The 15,054-nt window shown below is 36.5% G+C and overlaps 1 protein-coding gene across 4 annotated transcripts in view; it reads left to right on the top strand.

The window, feature by feature from the left end:
• The window catches only part of LOC105470323 (glycogen synthase kinase 3 beta), a 264,548-nt gene that overhangs the window by 154,355 nt on the left and 95,139 nt on the right, over window positions 1-15,054 (top strand). For all 4 annotated transcript variants that reach the window (XM_071092370.1, XM_071092371.1, XM_011722183.2 and 1 more), the window contains exon 4: window positions 12,889-12,999. In XM_071092370.1, the coding sequence (XP_070948471.1) occupies window positions 12,889-12,999 (111 nt within the window). The remainder of the gene's footprint in view (window positions 1-12,888; window positions 13,000-15,054) is intronic.

Consider the following 15,054-nt stretch of genomic DNA (forward strand, 5'->3'; position numbering starts at 1 on the left):
AGCATTCAGTCTTTCATCTTTAAGTATGATGTTAGTCTTTGGTTTTTCACACATGTAATGTTATCAGTTGAGGAAGTTCTCTTCTATTTCTAGCTTGTTGAAGCATTTTTATGAAAGGGTGTTGGATTTTGGCAAGTGCTTTTTCTCTATTGACATGATTATGTGGTTTTTGTTTTTATTAAAATGGTGTTTTATATAAGTTGATTTTTGAATGTTAAATCTACCTTACATTTCTGAGATTAATCTCACTTGGTCATAGTGTATAATCATTTTTATATGTTGCTAAACAGTACTTTGTTAAGAATTTTTGCATCTATATTCATAAGGGATATTGATCAGTAGTTTGTTTTGTTTTGTTTTTGTTTTTCTTGTCATGTCTTTGCTTTTAGTATCGGGTAATATTGGCTTCATAGAATGACATGGAGAAGTGTTCCCTCTGCTTCTGTTTTTAGGAAGAGTCTGTGAAGAATTGGTTTTAATATCAATTAATAGGAACTATTTAGATAAATAGTGTAGAACTGGTGTGTGCCAAGGAGTACAGAGTATTTTAAAGACTTGGTGATGTTTAATAGCACAGTGTGTGTAGAGGAGATACAAGTAGTTTGAAATTGCTGGTATATAAAGTTGGGGTAGTGGGGATGGTAGTGGAGATGAGGCTAAGAAAGTAGAAGTGGGTTCATAAATGATTAGGTCAAAGTCAGCCTCCTAGTATAAAAATAATTTTGTAGGCCGGGCATGGTGGCTCACACCTGTAATCCCAGCACTTTGGGAGGCCGAGGTGGGTGGATCATGAGGTCAGGAGATCGAGACCATCCTGGCTAACATAGTGAAACCCCGTTTCTACCAAAAATACAAAAATTAGCCAGGCGTGGTGGCAGGTGCCTGTAGTCCCAGCTACTGGGGAGGCTGAGACAGGAGACTGGCGTGAACCTGGGAGGCGGAGCTTGCAGTGAGCAGAGATCACGCCACTGCACTCCAGCCTGGGCAACAGAACGAGACTGCATCTCAAAAAAAAATAATAATAAAAATAATAATAATTTTGTTGTCATTGTTGTTCTTTTTCAATTAGATGAAAACCCCAAATTACAGAAATGGTACCTTGATCAGGTTGACAATATACAATTCTCCCCTCTTTTCCTCTCTCTTTACCTTGCTATATGAAAATTACTGATAGAAGGGAATTTTATTCAAGGAAATAAAGTGATTACCTATCTAAGCTCACTTGGTCTGTCTTCCTTAAAGTTTTATGTTGATGTCTTATTAAAGTGGTTTATTGATTATCTGGATGAAACTTGACTGATGAAATGCTAACATTTTCAATGGAGTGTGACCTAGAGAATGAATATATAAGTAATAATAAAGCTCTTGAGTTTGAATTATCAGGACCTCCTCATAAAATATAAATGCTACTAACAGCAAATGAGGTGGTAATTATCATCTGCTCAAAAATAAAGGAGTTTCTTTTGAATATCACTTGTCATCTGTTTTTATGTTATTTTACTATTTCATCAAAACTAAAATGTTATTATATGCATATTATTTTAAAAATTACAGAATGGAGTAAATTAAAATGAAATCTTTTTTACCCTAGTCCCTAAATTCCCTAATCCCACTTTTAACAGATATAAATTTCTTATATGCCTGTATGAGCACATACATTATATGTAAATGTAATAACATATTATTTTGGAGCATGTTCCCTCTTTACAACAATACAGTAATAGGGCTTTTTATGTCTATAGGGACAGACCCTGCAAAGTTTCCCCTGTTGTTAAGATATTAATATGGTACATTTGTTACGGTTAGTTAATTATTATAGTTTATTCAGATTTCCTTAGTTTTTGTCTAATGTCTTTTGTTTTGTTTATGATCCCATTTGAGATACCACATTACATTTACAAAGTAGAAGAAAGAATAACACATTGAGGATCACACATTACAATGTAATGAGATGTTAGTGGTCTTATCTTACTTGCCTTTTCACCGTGGCAGTTTCTTAGACTTTCCTTGGTTTTGATGATCTCAACACTTTTGTGGAGTACTGGTCAGATGTTTTGTAGGATGCCTTACTATTGGAGTTTCTCTGCTTTTTTAATGATAAAACCAGGGTTACATGTTTTTGGCAAGAAGACAACAGAGAGGTAAAGTGTCATTTTCATCACTTCGTATCTAGGACACATGCTTTATGACTGCTGTTAACTGACTTTCAACACCTGACTGATGTAGTGTTTAGTTTTCTTGACTGTAAAATTACTCTTTCCCCCCCTCTTTCCATACTTTATTCCTTGGAAGGAAGTCACTATGCTGCAGAGACTACACTTAAGGTGGGAATTATGCCCCTGTACTTCTTTTCCTTAATGGTGGAGTAGCTACACAAATTATTTCAATTTATTTTGCATAAGGGACATATCTCTTTTCCCCCATGTATTAATCTAGTCATTTATTTCTATCAGTGTGGATTTATGGATATTTATTTTATTGGCCAAATTGTCCTGGGTTTGGCCATTGAGAGTTCTGTCAGCTAGCTCCTGTGTTTCTTTTTTGTTTGTTTGTTTTTTGTTTTATTATTATTATGGTTATTATTTTATGAGAGAGTCTTGCTCTGCCACCCAGACTGGAGTGCAGTGGCTCCGTCTCTGCTCACTGCAACCTCCGCCTCCTGGGCTGAAGCGATTCTCTTGCCTTGGCCTCCTGAGTAGCTGGGATTACAGGTGCCTGCCACCACACCCAGCTCATTTTTGTAGTTTTAGTAGAGACGGGGTTTCACCATGTTGGCCAAGCTGGTCTCGAACTCCTGACCTCAGGTGATCCGCCCACCTCGGCCTCCCAAAGTGCTGGGATTGCAGGCGTGAGCCACCGCGCTTGGAGGCTTCTGTGCTTCTTTAACATACTATCATGTGGGCTTTTTGTTTTATTTTAAAGCAAGTTTTTGTTTTCTGGCACTATAAGATAATGGCATGTAGATGTGGTGTTTTTAATTCTTGCTCTTCACAAATTTTATGAATGCATGAGCATGTACACACACAGAATTGTTTTCATAGACGTAATCCCTAAAAGTGACATTGCTCAGTCTAGTTGGGGGGCTCTGTGTCTTCACTTCTGAATTAATGTATTAACCCATTGCCTGCCCAAAAGATTGCATGAGTTTGGACTTTCACAAGAATTGTTATAGTTCATATTGAATGATGATCTATTTCGATACTTAGTTTTCTCAGATTGAATTTTCTTTTTAGTTTGATAGATGAAAAATTCTGACTTATCGCTATCTTTATTACATTTCTTTAATTATGTGTGAGGCTGAGCATTTTTCTTGACCATCTGTTAATACATATTTCCATATTTTCTTTCTTGGTTTTTTTGTTTGTTTGTTTGTTTGTTTTGCAGGGAGTGGGGATGAGCAATGGCATGATTTTGACTCACTGCAACCTCCGCCTCCCAGGTTCAAGCAATTCCCCTGCCTCAGCCCCCAGGGTAGCTCAGATTACAGGTGTCTGCCACCACATCCAGCTAATTTTTGTATTTTCGGTAGAGGTAGGGTTTCATCATGTTGGCCAAGCCGGTCTCGAACTCCTGACCTCAGCCTCAGCCTCCCAAAGTGCTGGGATTACAGGTGTGAGCCACTGCACCCAGCCCATATTTCCATGTTTTCTATTTGAATGCTGTTTTTTTCTTATTGACTTCCAAGTACTATTTGTACTTTAAAGAAAAACAAATCAGGCTTTTGCCATGTGTAGCAGAAGTTTATTATTTATTTGCCAGAGTGTCATGATTTTTTTTACTGGATTGTGCGAGTTTTTTTCTTAAGGTAGTATAGATGTTTTATAGTTCTGTGTAATCAAATTGGCATTATTTTTCTCCATGGCTTAGCTCTTTTGTCTTCCAAGATTTGCAGAAATACCCATGTTTTCTTCTGGCATGTTATTTTCCTAAAAAAAAAGAAAAGTTGGTAATTTTAGTGTTTATTTTGTTTTAAGGTGTGAGGGATGAAACTTGCCTTAATCATTGTTGTATACTAGGTGCCTACCCTTTCCCATTTCCTTCCCACAACCTCTCAAGCAAAAAGATACTCTCTTTTACCTAATCCACACACTCTTTGCTATTAATACTATATTCTCATCTCTAGCCAGCCTGGCATACCCATCAGAGAAAAGATAGCTGTTTTGAAGATTTTTGCCAGTTGGAATGCCCAACCCATTTCTGATGAGAATCCTGGGTTACCGTGATGCTGCATTTGATGTCTTATTCCTGGGATCTCTAATATGTTGCATTGCATTCCATCAGATTTTTAAAATTATATCATGATTCTATTTAAAAATGTAGCCTCAAGTCATTTTATTTCCTTGACCTCAGAAGTTATCTGGAGATAACACATCATACTAATGTGTTTTCCAAAGGTAGGGTGGAGTTATCTCAGCTGTTGTTGTTACATGTGATCAAAATTTTATCACTTAAATTTCTTACTCAGTGTGTGGTTTTAATGTGGAGTTCATAGAAGAGTGGTTATCAGTGATTAGAGAATAGTTTATTAATAAAAGTAATGACTAGGAAAACTGAGCCATAGAACTACTCCCTAAATTATACATTATGTAATTTTTTTGGAAGTTTCTAAGTAAGATCCACTTTGTATAATAGCAGATTTCTTTCAAAGGACTTCCGGCATTGACCCCTTTGCCAGTGTTTTGGAAACCTAGTATCAGTTATTTGAGGTATTTGTTAGTGGACTCCAGTGTTTTCAGCACCTGCCTCCCAAATGATACTGTGTGTTCTATTTAGGTTTTTTTTAAATTTTATTTTTGTTTGTTTGTTTTTGTTTTGTTTTGTTTTTTTGAGACAATCTTGCTCTGTCACCCAGGCTGGAGTGCAGTCGCATGGTCTTGGCCACTGCGACCTCTGCCTCCTGGGTTGAAGTGATTCTCATGCCTCAGCCTCCTCAATAGCTGGGACTACATGTGCATGCCACCACGCCTGGCTAATTTTTGTATTTTGGGTAGAGACGGGGTTTTGCCATGTTGCCCAGGCTGGTGTCAAACTTCTGGGCTCAAGCAATTCACCCACCTCGGCCTCCCAAAGTGCTGGGACTACTGGTGTGAGCCACCGTGACTGACCTATTTAGTTTTTAAAGTTTGCAATTTGTGAGTATTCTAGCGTTGTGTCTGATAATCCAAAGGAGAGAGATTACATTAAGGAAGTAGCAAGTCTGAGATGTTTCAGAAAATTATGAGTGCTAGAAATGCTGAATCCTGGTCTTTCTTCTCAAAATATTAGCATCTTCAGCTTTCTTAATTATGTTGTGCAGGAAGCTTCAAACAAAACTATACTTTGGAACTGAAAAATACTACTGTTTTCCCTACATATGTTGTTTCCTAGGGATGGACCCTCGGGGGTTATTCCCTGTGGCTATTTATTTTACATTAGAACATTTATAAATTTAACAAGAGCATTTATTGGTGCCTTCATATTTCCCATAGTGTAGTAAATTAGATTGTTCAGCCTGTAGCAGACATGGTTTCATTAACCTTCCTTTGATGTATTCTGCCGTGTTAATATTATGAATAAAATATGAGGCCAATAAAGAAATATCATTACTTCCAGTGCAGCATGAGCTGTACAAAGTGGAGTGGAATTATCTTCACTGATTTAAACACAATACTTTTGTAGCCTAATGTTGCATGATGTTTTTCATTGGTTGCATCTCAATGTTGATTCTCTTTGAGTTCTGTTCAGTTATACTACTTTAATTTCCAGATGTATTACTGTCAAGTTTGATCTGGAGTTTCTCTGTTCTCTCATTCTCAATAATACATGGATAGTTTGATTTTAGTCATAGGGCCTTTGTTAAATTTCATATTGTGGGTTTGGTTTATCATTCCAGCCAAGTTCTTTAAATTTTTATTCAGTGTTTCATTTTAAGCCATTCTTCCTAGGTTTGTGTCAATCTTAGGTGGCTGTGTTGAAATCAGAGGTTATAAATTGACAGCCAAATCTATCCCATGATGTGTTTTATTTGACAACTTTGTTTTTGTTTTTTAAACTAGAGTTTTGTACTGTGTGATTTATCAACTATTGCCCCTTATTGCATTACACAGTTTGGCTTCACACTTTTACATTTGTTGCTTAGCTGTTGATGGCATTTGCTTTTGCAACCTAAAATAAATGAAATCGTTTATAAAAATATTGATTAGGACAAGGGAAGGACAGAGCTTATAGTCTTATAACTAGAAACATCTGTTGAACTTGGCATTCATCTTTTAATCTTACATATAGTTTAAATATACAAAAATAAAGAAATGTGTGTGTGTGTGTGTGTGTGTGTGTGTGTGTGTGTGTGTGTGTGTGTTTAGGATACAGAATTTCACTCAGTCATCCAGGCTGGGTTGCAGTGGTGCCATCACGGCTCACTAGCCTTGACTTTTGGGGCTCAAGTGATCCTCCCACCTTAGCCTCCGGAGCTGCTGTGACCACAGGCATGCACTGCCAGGCCTGGCTAATTTTTTTTTTTTTTTTTTTTTTGAGACAGAGTTTTGCTCTTGTTGCCCAGGCTGGAGTGCAATGGCACGATCTTGGCTCACAGCAAACTCCGCCTCCCGGGTTCAATCCATTCTCCTGCCTCAGCCTCCAGAGTAGCTGGGATTACAGGTATGCGCCACCATGCCGGGCTAATTTTGTATTTTTAGTAAAGATGGGGTTTCTGCATGTTGGTCAGGCTGGTCTCAAACTCCAGATCTCGGGTGATCTGCCTGCCTCGGCCTCCCAAAGTGCTGGGATTACAGGCATGAGCCACCACGCCCGGCCAATTTTTTTGTTTCTGTTTTTTGTAGAAATGGTGCTTCCCTGTGTTGCCCAGGCTGGTCTCGAACTCCTGGACTCAAATGATCCTTCTGCCTTGGCCTCCCAAAGTGCTAGGATTATAGACATGAGCCACCATACCTGGTTCAGCCTTTATATTCTTACCTGTTAGTATGATTGTTTAGTAAATGAAGTAAATTGGAATGTAGTGGTATACACATCTCAAGGTTGTTCATAGTGTATAACAATCAATTTAGTAAAATAGATCATTAAAATCAAGAAACTTAGTGATTGAGTAATAGTTGAAAAAATGGTTTTGACATCTGTGTTAATGACCTTTCTGATACCTGAGACTCCCCATTCTTTGAACTCTATTTAATACAGCAATCCTTTTCACACCAATTGAGCATTCTGTTTATTTGTTCTCTTTTTTAGACCTCATTTACAATGGGAACTGATTCTCCTGAATTTTGATCTCTGCATTTTTTTTCTTTTAGCCTTCAGCATTACTCTTGTTTCCCCTAGTTTTGCATATCATCGTAAGAAATAGGATCATCACACATAACTCATTCAGCTTACATTTCTTTCCTTTTCCATAATACCTAATCACTTATTTTAGATTTAAAGGAAAAAAGATACTTTTTTAAAGGATGAAAATAGCTAAAACTTGAGTATTGTGTGTTAGGTAATGTATTTAAAGAATTTCACATTGATTATTTCTTATAATATCATGACAGTTCTTTAAAATAGATACTGTCATTAGCTAAATATTACAGATGAGGAACTGATGCTTAGTGAGGTTAAATAACTTGCTCATAGTCACATAACTCCTAGTAACAGAATTGGGACTTCTATATAGTTTTATATGACTCATGCTAATCTTACTTCTTAATTACTATGCTATATAGTTTGTCTTTGTCCTTGTTTCTTCCTTCTCCTGATTTTCTAGAATCTTGCTTCTTCAGTTTCAGTTATCCCTTTTCCCTCTTTTTTCTTTTTTTGATATGGAGTCTTGCTCTATCTCCCAGGCTGGAATGCAGTGGCATGATCTCAGCTCACTGCAACCTCTGCCTCCTGGGTTCAAGCCATTCTCCCGCCTCAGCCTCCCAAGTAGCTGGGACTACAGGCACCTGCCACCATGCCCGGCTAATTTTTTGTATTTTTTGTAGAGACGGGGTTTCACCATGTTAGCCGGGATGGTCTCTATGTCCTGACCTCATAATCCTCCTGCCTCGGCCTCCCAAGTGCTGGGATTACAGGCGTTGACCACCACACCCGGCCTTTCTTCCTTTTTTATAACTTTATTCTACCCTTATCTACTTAGCTTACAAATAAATTTGGGTCTCTTTCAGCCAGTAATATCTTTTAGCCAGTAAAAAATGCAAACAAAAACCCAGCGGCAATGTTTCTTTGACTTTGCTCCCCTAGAGTTACCAACCAACTCCCAGTTCTTTGTTTACTTTCATCACCAGAGACTTTGTGAGAGTAAATTGAATTAACTACCTCCTATTCCTCACCTGCTACCTGCTCACTCATGAACCAATAAAGCTTGATTGCTACTGGCACCATGGTGTGAAACCTCTTTTTCCAAGAGCATCACTGAACCAAGATATACCAAGATATTGGGTATAGATCGAATACCCTATTTTTAGTCCTCATCCCGTCTGCTATTGAAATGTTTCACAGTTTCACCTCTCACCGTTAGAGAAATTTCAGCTTTGGATCATTGATGTTAATCTTTCCTTGCTTTCTTGTGCCTCTTAGTTTTTTCTTCATGTTTGCTAAGTCCCCTATGTTACCTGCTTCTTAAATTTAGTGTTTTTCAGGATTCCATACTCAGTCCTTTCCTTACTCTTCAACTCTGCGTCGTCTTCTTAGGTGAACACGTCTATTCTCATGGCTTCAGCTATTGCCTGAATCTCAAGCTGTACTCCACTCCTGCTTCCTGAGTTTTGCCTTGACCTCTGTTTGCAACCACCTATGTAATATAGCTACCCAAAGTGTTCTGAGATTCATTAAGTAAAAGTTCAGATAATTTTTCCTTCAGACCTTTCTACTCTTTTTGCTTTCTATGTCTCATCACCTACTTAGTTGCCCACACTTTAAAACAGTTAAATTAATCCCAGTCTCTTTGTTTCTTGGGTTCTCTATTAGTCTTATGTTCAACTAGCCAGTATACCTACCCTACCTTCTCCCTGCTTTAAAAAAAAATCCCTATTGCCTTATGCCCTGATCCAGCCTTTGGATTCTTGTACAAGGTTTCCAGCTGCTTACCCTGCATTCATTCTCATCTTCCCAAGTCTCCTCCTCTCCATATCCATTTTCCATAATACTGTTTGAATTAAAACAGACATGTCAGTTTGTAATCTAATTTTTTTCTTCAAGCTTTATTGATATAATTGAAAAATAAAAATGTATATATTTACAGTGTACATGATTTTTATATGTGTATACATTGTGAAATATGTAATACTAAGTTTTAAAGAAATGCCCATTGCCCCTAAACTTAATTTAGCCAGCAAATATTTACTGAGTACCTACTGTGTGCTAGGCACTATTCTACATAGAGATAGAGCAGTGAATAAAACAGACAAAAGCCTTTGCCATCATGGAACCTTGTCTAGTCAGAGGAAGCAGATAAAATAAACTGTGTGGTTAGAAAATGTAAGTTTCATTTACTTGTGGTAAGTTTCGTTTATAAAGTGGGAAAGGAAGATGGGGAATGTGGAGGTGGAGGAATGAGTTGGAATTTTAAATGGAATGATTAAGGAAAGCCATACTAAGAAGGTAACACTTTAACCAAAGATTTTGAAGGAGTTGAGACAAATGAGCTTTGAGCATGTCTGGGGGGAGAACATTCTAGGTTAAAGGACTAGAAGCCCTGAAGTACAGAATCCCTGAATGTGAAAATGTACCATATGTGTTCAAGAAATAGCAGAGAACTAGCTTGGCTAGAGAAAAGTTAGCAGTGAGGACAGCAGTGGAGTAGAGGAATAGAGGACAGAAATAATGAGATGAGTGTTTAGTATCTTATAGACCAATTAGGTGGAGTAGAAGAGATACAGTCTAATTTAACTTGATTTTAGTTGATAGTAGACTGGAAAGGAATAAAGGTAGAAGCAGACCATTTAGGAAGATACTACAGTAATCCAGGTGAAAGATGATAGTGGCTTAGACAAGGGTTCTAGCAGTGAAAATGATGAGTGGTTGGATCCAGATAAATTTTAAAGGTAGAACCATTCATATTTTCTGGCATTTGGCTATGAGGGTGTGTGTGTGGGTATAGGTGTGTGTGTGTGAAAGTGTAAGAGAGAAGGGGCTGGGAGTTGATTTAGGATGATTCTAAGGTTTTTAGCCTGAGCAATACCAGATACACAGTTGGATATACTAGTGTGGAGTTAAGGGCAGAAGTCTAGTATATGTGTATATATTTATAATCAGTATATAGTAGTATTGAGCCATTAGACTGGATGAGATTATCAAGGGGAAGTGAGTTTAAAGAATAGAGGAGGTCTGAGGACTAATTCCAGGGATCTTCCAATTTTTAACAGATCAAAGAGAATAGGAGGAAGTAGAAATGGAGAAAAGAAGAGTTGTCTGTAGGGTAGGATGAAAACCAAAAAAGTACAGTGTCCTGTGAAGTGAAGAAGGTGCTTCAATGAAAGGAACATGATTGACTTTTCCAAATGGTAGTGCTAAGTCAAGTAGATGAGAAGGGTAAGATGATGACTGAAAATTGGCTTTGGATTCAGCAACAAGGATATTGTTGATCTGGAATAATTTTGGCATAGTGGTAGTGAAATTCTGTTGGCGTAAGTTTTAGAATAGGAGGAGAGAGGAATTAGAGAAAGTCAGCTTAAGGAGAGGAGGCAGAAATATGGATAGTTTGTTTTTTCAGATGGGAGAAATAATAGTGAGTTTATGTGCTGATTGTAATGTTTCCACATGGAATAATTAATGCAGAATGACAAAAAAAAATTCTGGAGCAATGACCTTGAGAACAGGACCATTTTTGTTTTTGTTTTAACATGTAGCAATGTTTGCCTTAGGAAGGAGCTGGGTTAGCTTATCTCTAGATATAGAAGTAAAATAAGAGTATATGGAGATAGATGCTGGTAGGTTAGTGCTTGTAGTGATGGAAGCAAGGCCATCTGTTGAGGCTGAGGACAGAGAAGGGGTGTTAGAGGTTGAAGAGGAGGAAAGAAGAAATTAAGTGGTCTGGAAAAGTGGATGGACCAGGAAAGTGTATAATTATTTCTGGACGAATTGATTTTGAGACAAGTTGTGGCTCTGTCACCCAGACTGGAGTGCATGGTGTGATCTCGGATTGTTGCAACCTTTGCCTCCCAGGCTCAAGCCATTCTCCCACCTCCTTCTCCCAAGTAGCTGGGACTACAGGTGCACACCACCACGCCTGGCTAATTTTTGTATTTTTTGTAGAGATGGGGTTTTGCCATGTTGCCCAGGCTGGTCTCAAACTCATGAGCTCAAGCGATCTGCACACCTCAACTTCCCAAAATGCTGGGATTACAGGTGTAAGCTACCACGCCTGGCCAACAAATTAAATTTTGATGATGACTTTAACATAAGACCAATCAACATAATTAGAGGTTTCTTTGCAGCCATATTCAGCTCTTTGGTCGTAGACATGGACTGGGCAGAAAACTGAACTCAACCAGGGTTGTGGAAAAACCAAAAGCTTTTTCTTAAATATTTTTGCCTTTGCAGGCTATCTAGTCTGTGTCACAACGGCTCAGTTCTGTCACTGTAGTCCAAAAGCAGCCATAGACAATACTTAGCTGAATGGCATAGCTCTGTTCCATTAAAAGTTTATTTTTAAAAACAGGAAGCAGACTATTCCTGTGGTTTGTTGACGCTTGTCTTAGAAAGAGAGGATAATGATGGACCGTGGAATTTAAGGCTAAGGAAGGAAAGGAGGAGAACATAAGTGCGTGAAGTGTAGTGAGAAGGTAGTAGGGTCAGTGGCATGATGTTTCACTATTTCCTGATCTCTGCTGTACTCTTACGTGACCTTACATTTTGAATATAGTTTTCTCTGTCTGCGTGAAATGCTCCTTTCATACACAGTTTAGATGTCCTTTCTTTAATACTTTTATTTCCTCTGCTGTGGCCACTGATATATGGAAAATGCTCAATAAATGCTGAAACTTGAAATTCTCACTTCAGTTTGGTAGGTAAGATTATTTCAAATTGGGAGATTGTGAAAGTTTGCTTATCCACAGTATTTCCCACTCAGTAGCCAATTCTATACTTGAACATGGTGATTCTCAACTTTGTTTTCTACTTCGGTTTACCTGATACTGGCCACATAAACGAGGTAAGGGCAGTGCCCTGCTCCTCCTTCCTACTTGGTGCTTAAGTTAGAATGCCTTTCTTTTTCTCCACTGATGCTGGGTTGGTGTCTGTATGCTGCTGAGCATTTGAACATATGACCTGTAATAAGCTTGTGAGTATGGTAACACGTTGCCTTATAGGTTATTTTTTATATTTCAGTTAATTATAGAAGACAAGTGGTTGTTCTCTCAGTTATATACTATCAGGTAACTATAAGATCTTTTTTTGTGTGTGGAGGTTAGAGACATTTTGGACTGTTTAGTCTTACTTTTCATATTGTAGTTAAAGAAACTGAAGCCTAGAGATGCAAGTGACTTGCACACACCAACTAGTAGAGCTAGGGCTAGAAATCCATGTTTCTTAGTTTCAGATTCAGTACTCTCCCTGCCACTATGATACTTATCTTAATAGGATATGAGGACATTGATTATCAGCCTAGAAAATATTAAATTTTATGATGGGTGATATCGTCTAAAATCATGGTAACCAAAATAATCGTTTAAATGTAATTGGGAATCTTAACAATATTGAAATGACTATTTTTTCCCCATTGAATTATTAGTAAAAAGGTGTGGTTGACTTGTTTTTATTATTATGGTTATATTCTGAAGTAATTTTATATAATGAAAATTAACACATTAATCTTTAAAAATCCAAATAAGTAAATGTCTAGAGAATTTAATTTGAATATTTAAAAACCAGTTTCTAATCTGTTTTGTTTTTTCTTTTTTTAATAAACTCTTTCAGAAAGATGAGGTCTATCTTAATCTGGTGCTGGACTATGTTCCGGAAACAGTATACAGAGTTGCCAGACACTATAGTCGAGCCAAACAGACGCTCCCTGTGATTTATGTCAAGGTATGTAAAAACAGAACAATTTTCCATTTTAGAAAACATTTTTTATGAACCAATGAGAGCCTCTTGTATGTTTTAACTATATTATTGTATTTAATACTCAGGGAGAAAAACTGTAAACTAGGTATTGTTGGAACTTTGTTAAATCCTTTTACAGTTTTAAAATGTGAGGTGTGCACCTTTTGAAGTTTTATAACGCAGATAGTAAAGATATTCTGGTAAATTACAGTGAATATTTTTGACAGACATTTATAGATTTTATTTCTTCTAGCCATAGTACATTTTTATTTAACTTCTGATATCTTTATTGTGCCACAAACCAACATAGGAGCATATCATATAAAATTGTAAAATATAGTTATAAATATATTCCAATTCATTTGTTCATAAATGCAATTTATATATTTGTTGGCATCTGTAGCTGCAGCTTAAACTGTTGGTGATTTTAAATGTACACTGGATGTTGTTTATTTTTTGGTATCTAATATCAGTGCCATCTTGTTTATTTGCTAGAACTCATGGCAGAATGGCTAGGTATTTAGCATGATTTTTATTAAAGTTGTGGTTAATTATAGTAACAAATTATTTTATTAACTATGGCATTGTGAAAACTAGTAGTTAAGTTTGAAAGTTCAGATATCTAAATACAATTTTTAAATTTAACCCTTTACGGAAATGAGTATAGAAAATAAAATGACAATGACTCTGAATGTCTTGTGGTTAGAGTTTTTGAAGTCTTAATTGTTAAAAATTTATGCTTCACAATAATAAAAGGGTTACCAAAGTAGGAACATTAATAATAGAAGTTCTTTGGGTGAATTTTGTATGAGCTAATAATAATAATAATAATAATAATAATAATAATAATAATAGAAGTTCTTTAAGCACTTTTGTTAGCTAGATTACTTTGGCAAGGAGTCTGGGATTCCTGTTGAATTTAGTACGAGGAATTAAATTCTGATTTCAGTATAATTTTATTTGGGCTTATCAAAATTTGGTTGAGGTTATAGTTGAACTGATGATAGTAGAAGACTAAAAGAAACAGTTTTCTACTACAAATTTACTGTAGTACTTTATTCTGGTTTTAGAACAGCAGGTCCTATTCTAGATAACTAGCACAGCAGTACATTCCTTTGAACTGTCTAAGTCTAGAATAATTTTTGAGCTGCTTAATTTACATTATGATGGTCTGGGTCTGCCTATTCTGTGGCTGTTAGTGCTAGTACAGAGAGGTGGCACATTTATGAAGTAGAAGAAACCCTAAATTTGGTTCCTGAAGACCTAGTTTTGAGGCAAAAAATTAGTTATATCCTTCTAAATGGGTCACTGATCCATTCTCTGCTTAGCTTTCGTGTTGGTAAAATTGTACTTATTTATTTACTGGCCACAATATACCATTTTGGCCCATAGGATGAGCTTAGCATATGAGAAAACATTTGGAGGCTGTAAAGTAGAAGTAATAGAAGGTCCTAACAATACATTAAAAGTGACCAGATTTTTGTTCCACATCTTTGATTCAGCCAGTAAATGGTAAATTATTGCAGAATAATCTGAAGCTAATGAAATATTTTAGTCTTCTTCTAATAAGTAGAAAAAAATGGCACAAACAACTATAAAACAAGACAAAATGTATGTATTATGAAGTGGTGAAGAGTCTAGAAATGTCATATTCTTTTCTATTGGCAGAAACAACAGGCGTATAATGATACCTCTGTTGAAACAACTCTCCAAATTTACTTATCTCTTCATGACCTATAATGATCCCTAGTTAAGCAGTACATATTTTCTGCTACTTCTTAAGATATGTCAAATGATTTTCTGTTCATATATCTGCCTACAGAAATTTTGCTTATTTCAGGATCTTTACTCATTCTAAACTTTTGTTTTTATTATTGGAGATTTCAAGCATATATAAAAGCATATATAAAAAGAGAGAAAATAGAACAGTGAACCTCCATGTACCTGTGAGACAATATCAACAGTTATCAATTCGTAGCCAAAATTATTTTATCTATACCATTTTCTACTCTGCACTCCCTTTATTTTTTTGAAGCAAAT

This window comes from Macaca nemestrina, chromosome 2 (assembly GCF_043159975.1).
Source record: "Macaca nemestrina isolate mMacNem1 chromosome 2, mMacNem.hap1, whole genome shotgun sequence".
Classification (NCBI taxonomy): domain Eukaryota; kingdom Metazoa; phylum Chordata; class Mammalia; order Primates; family Cercopithecidae; genus Macaca; species Macaca nemestrina.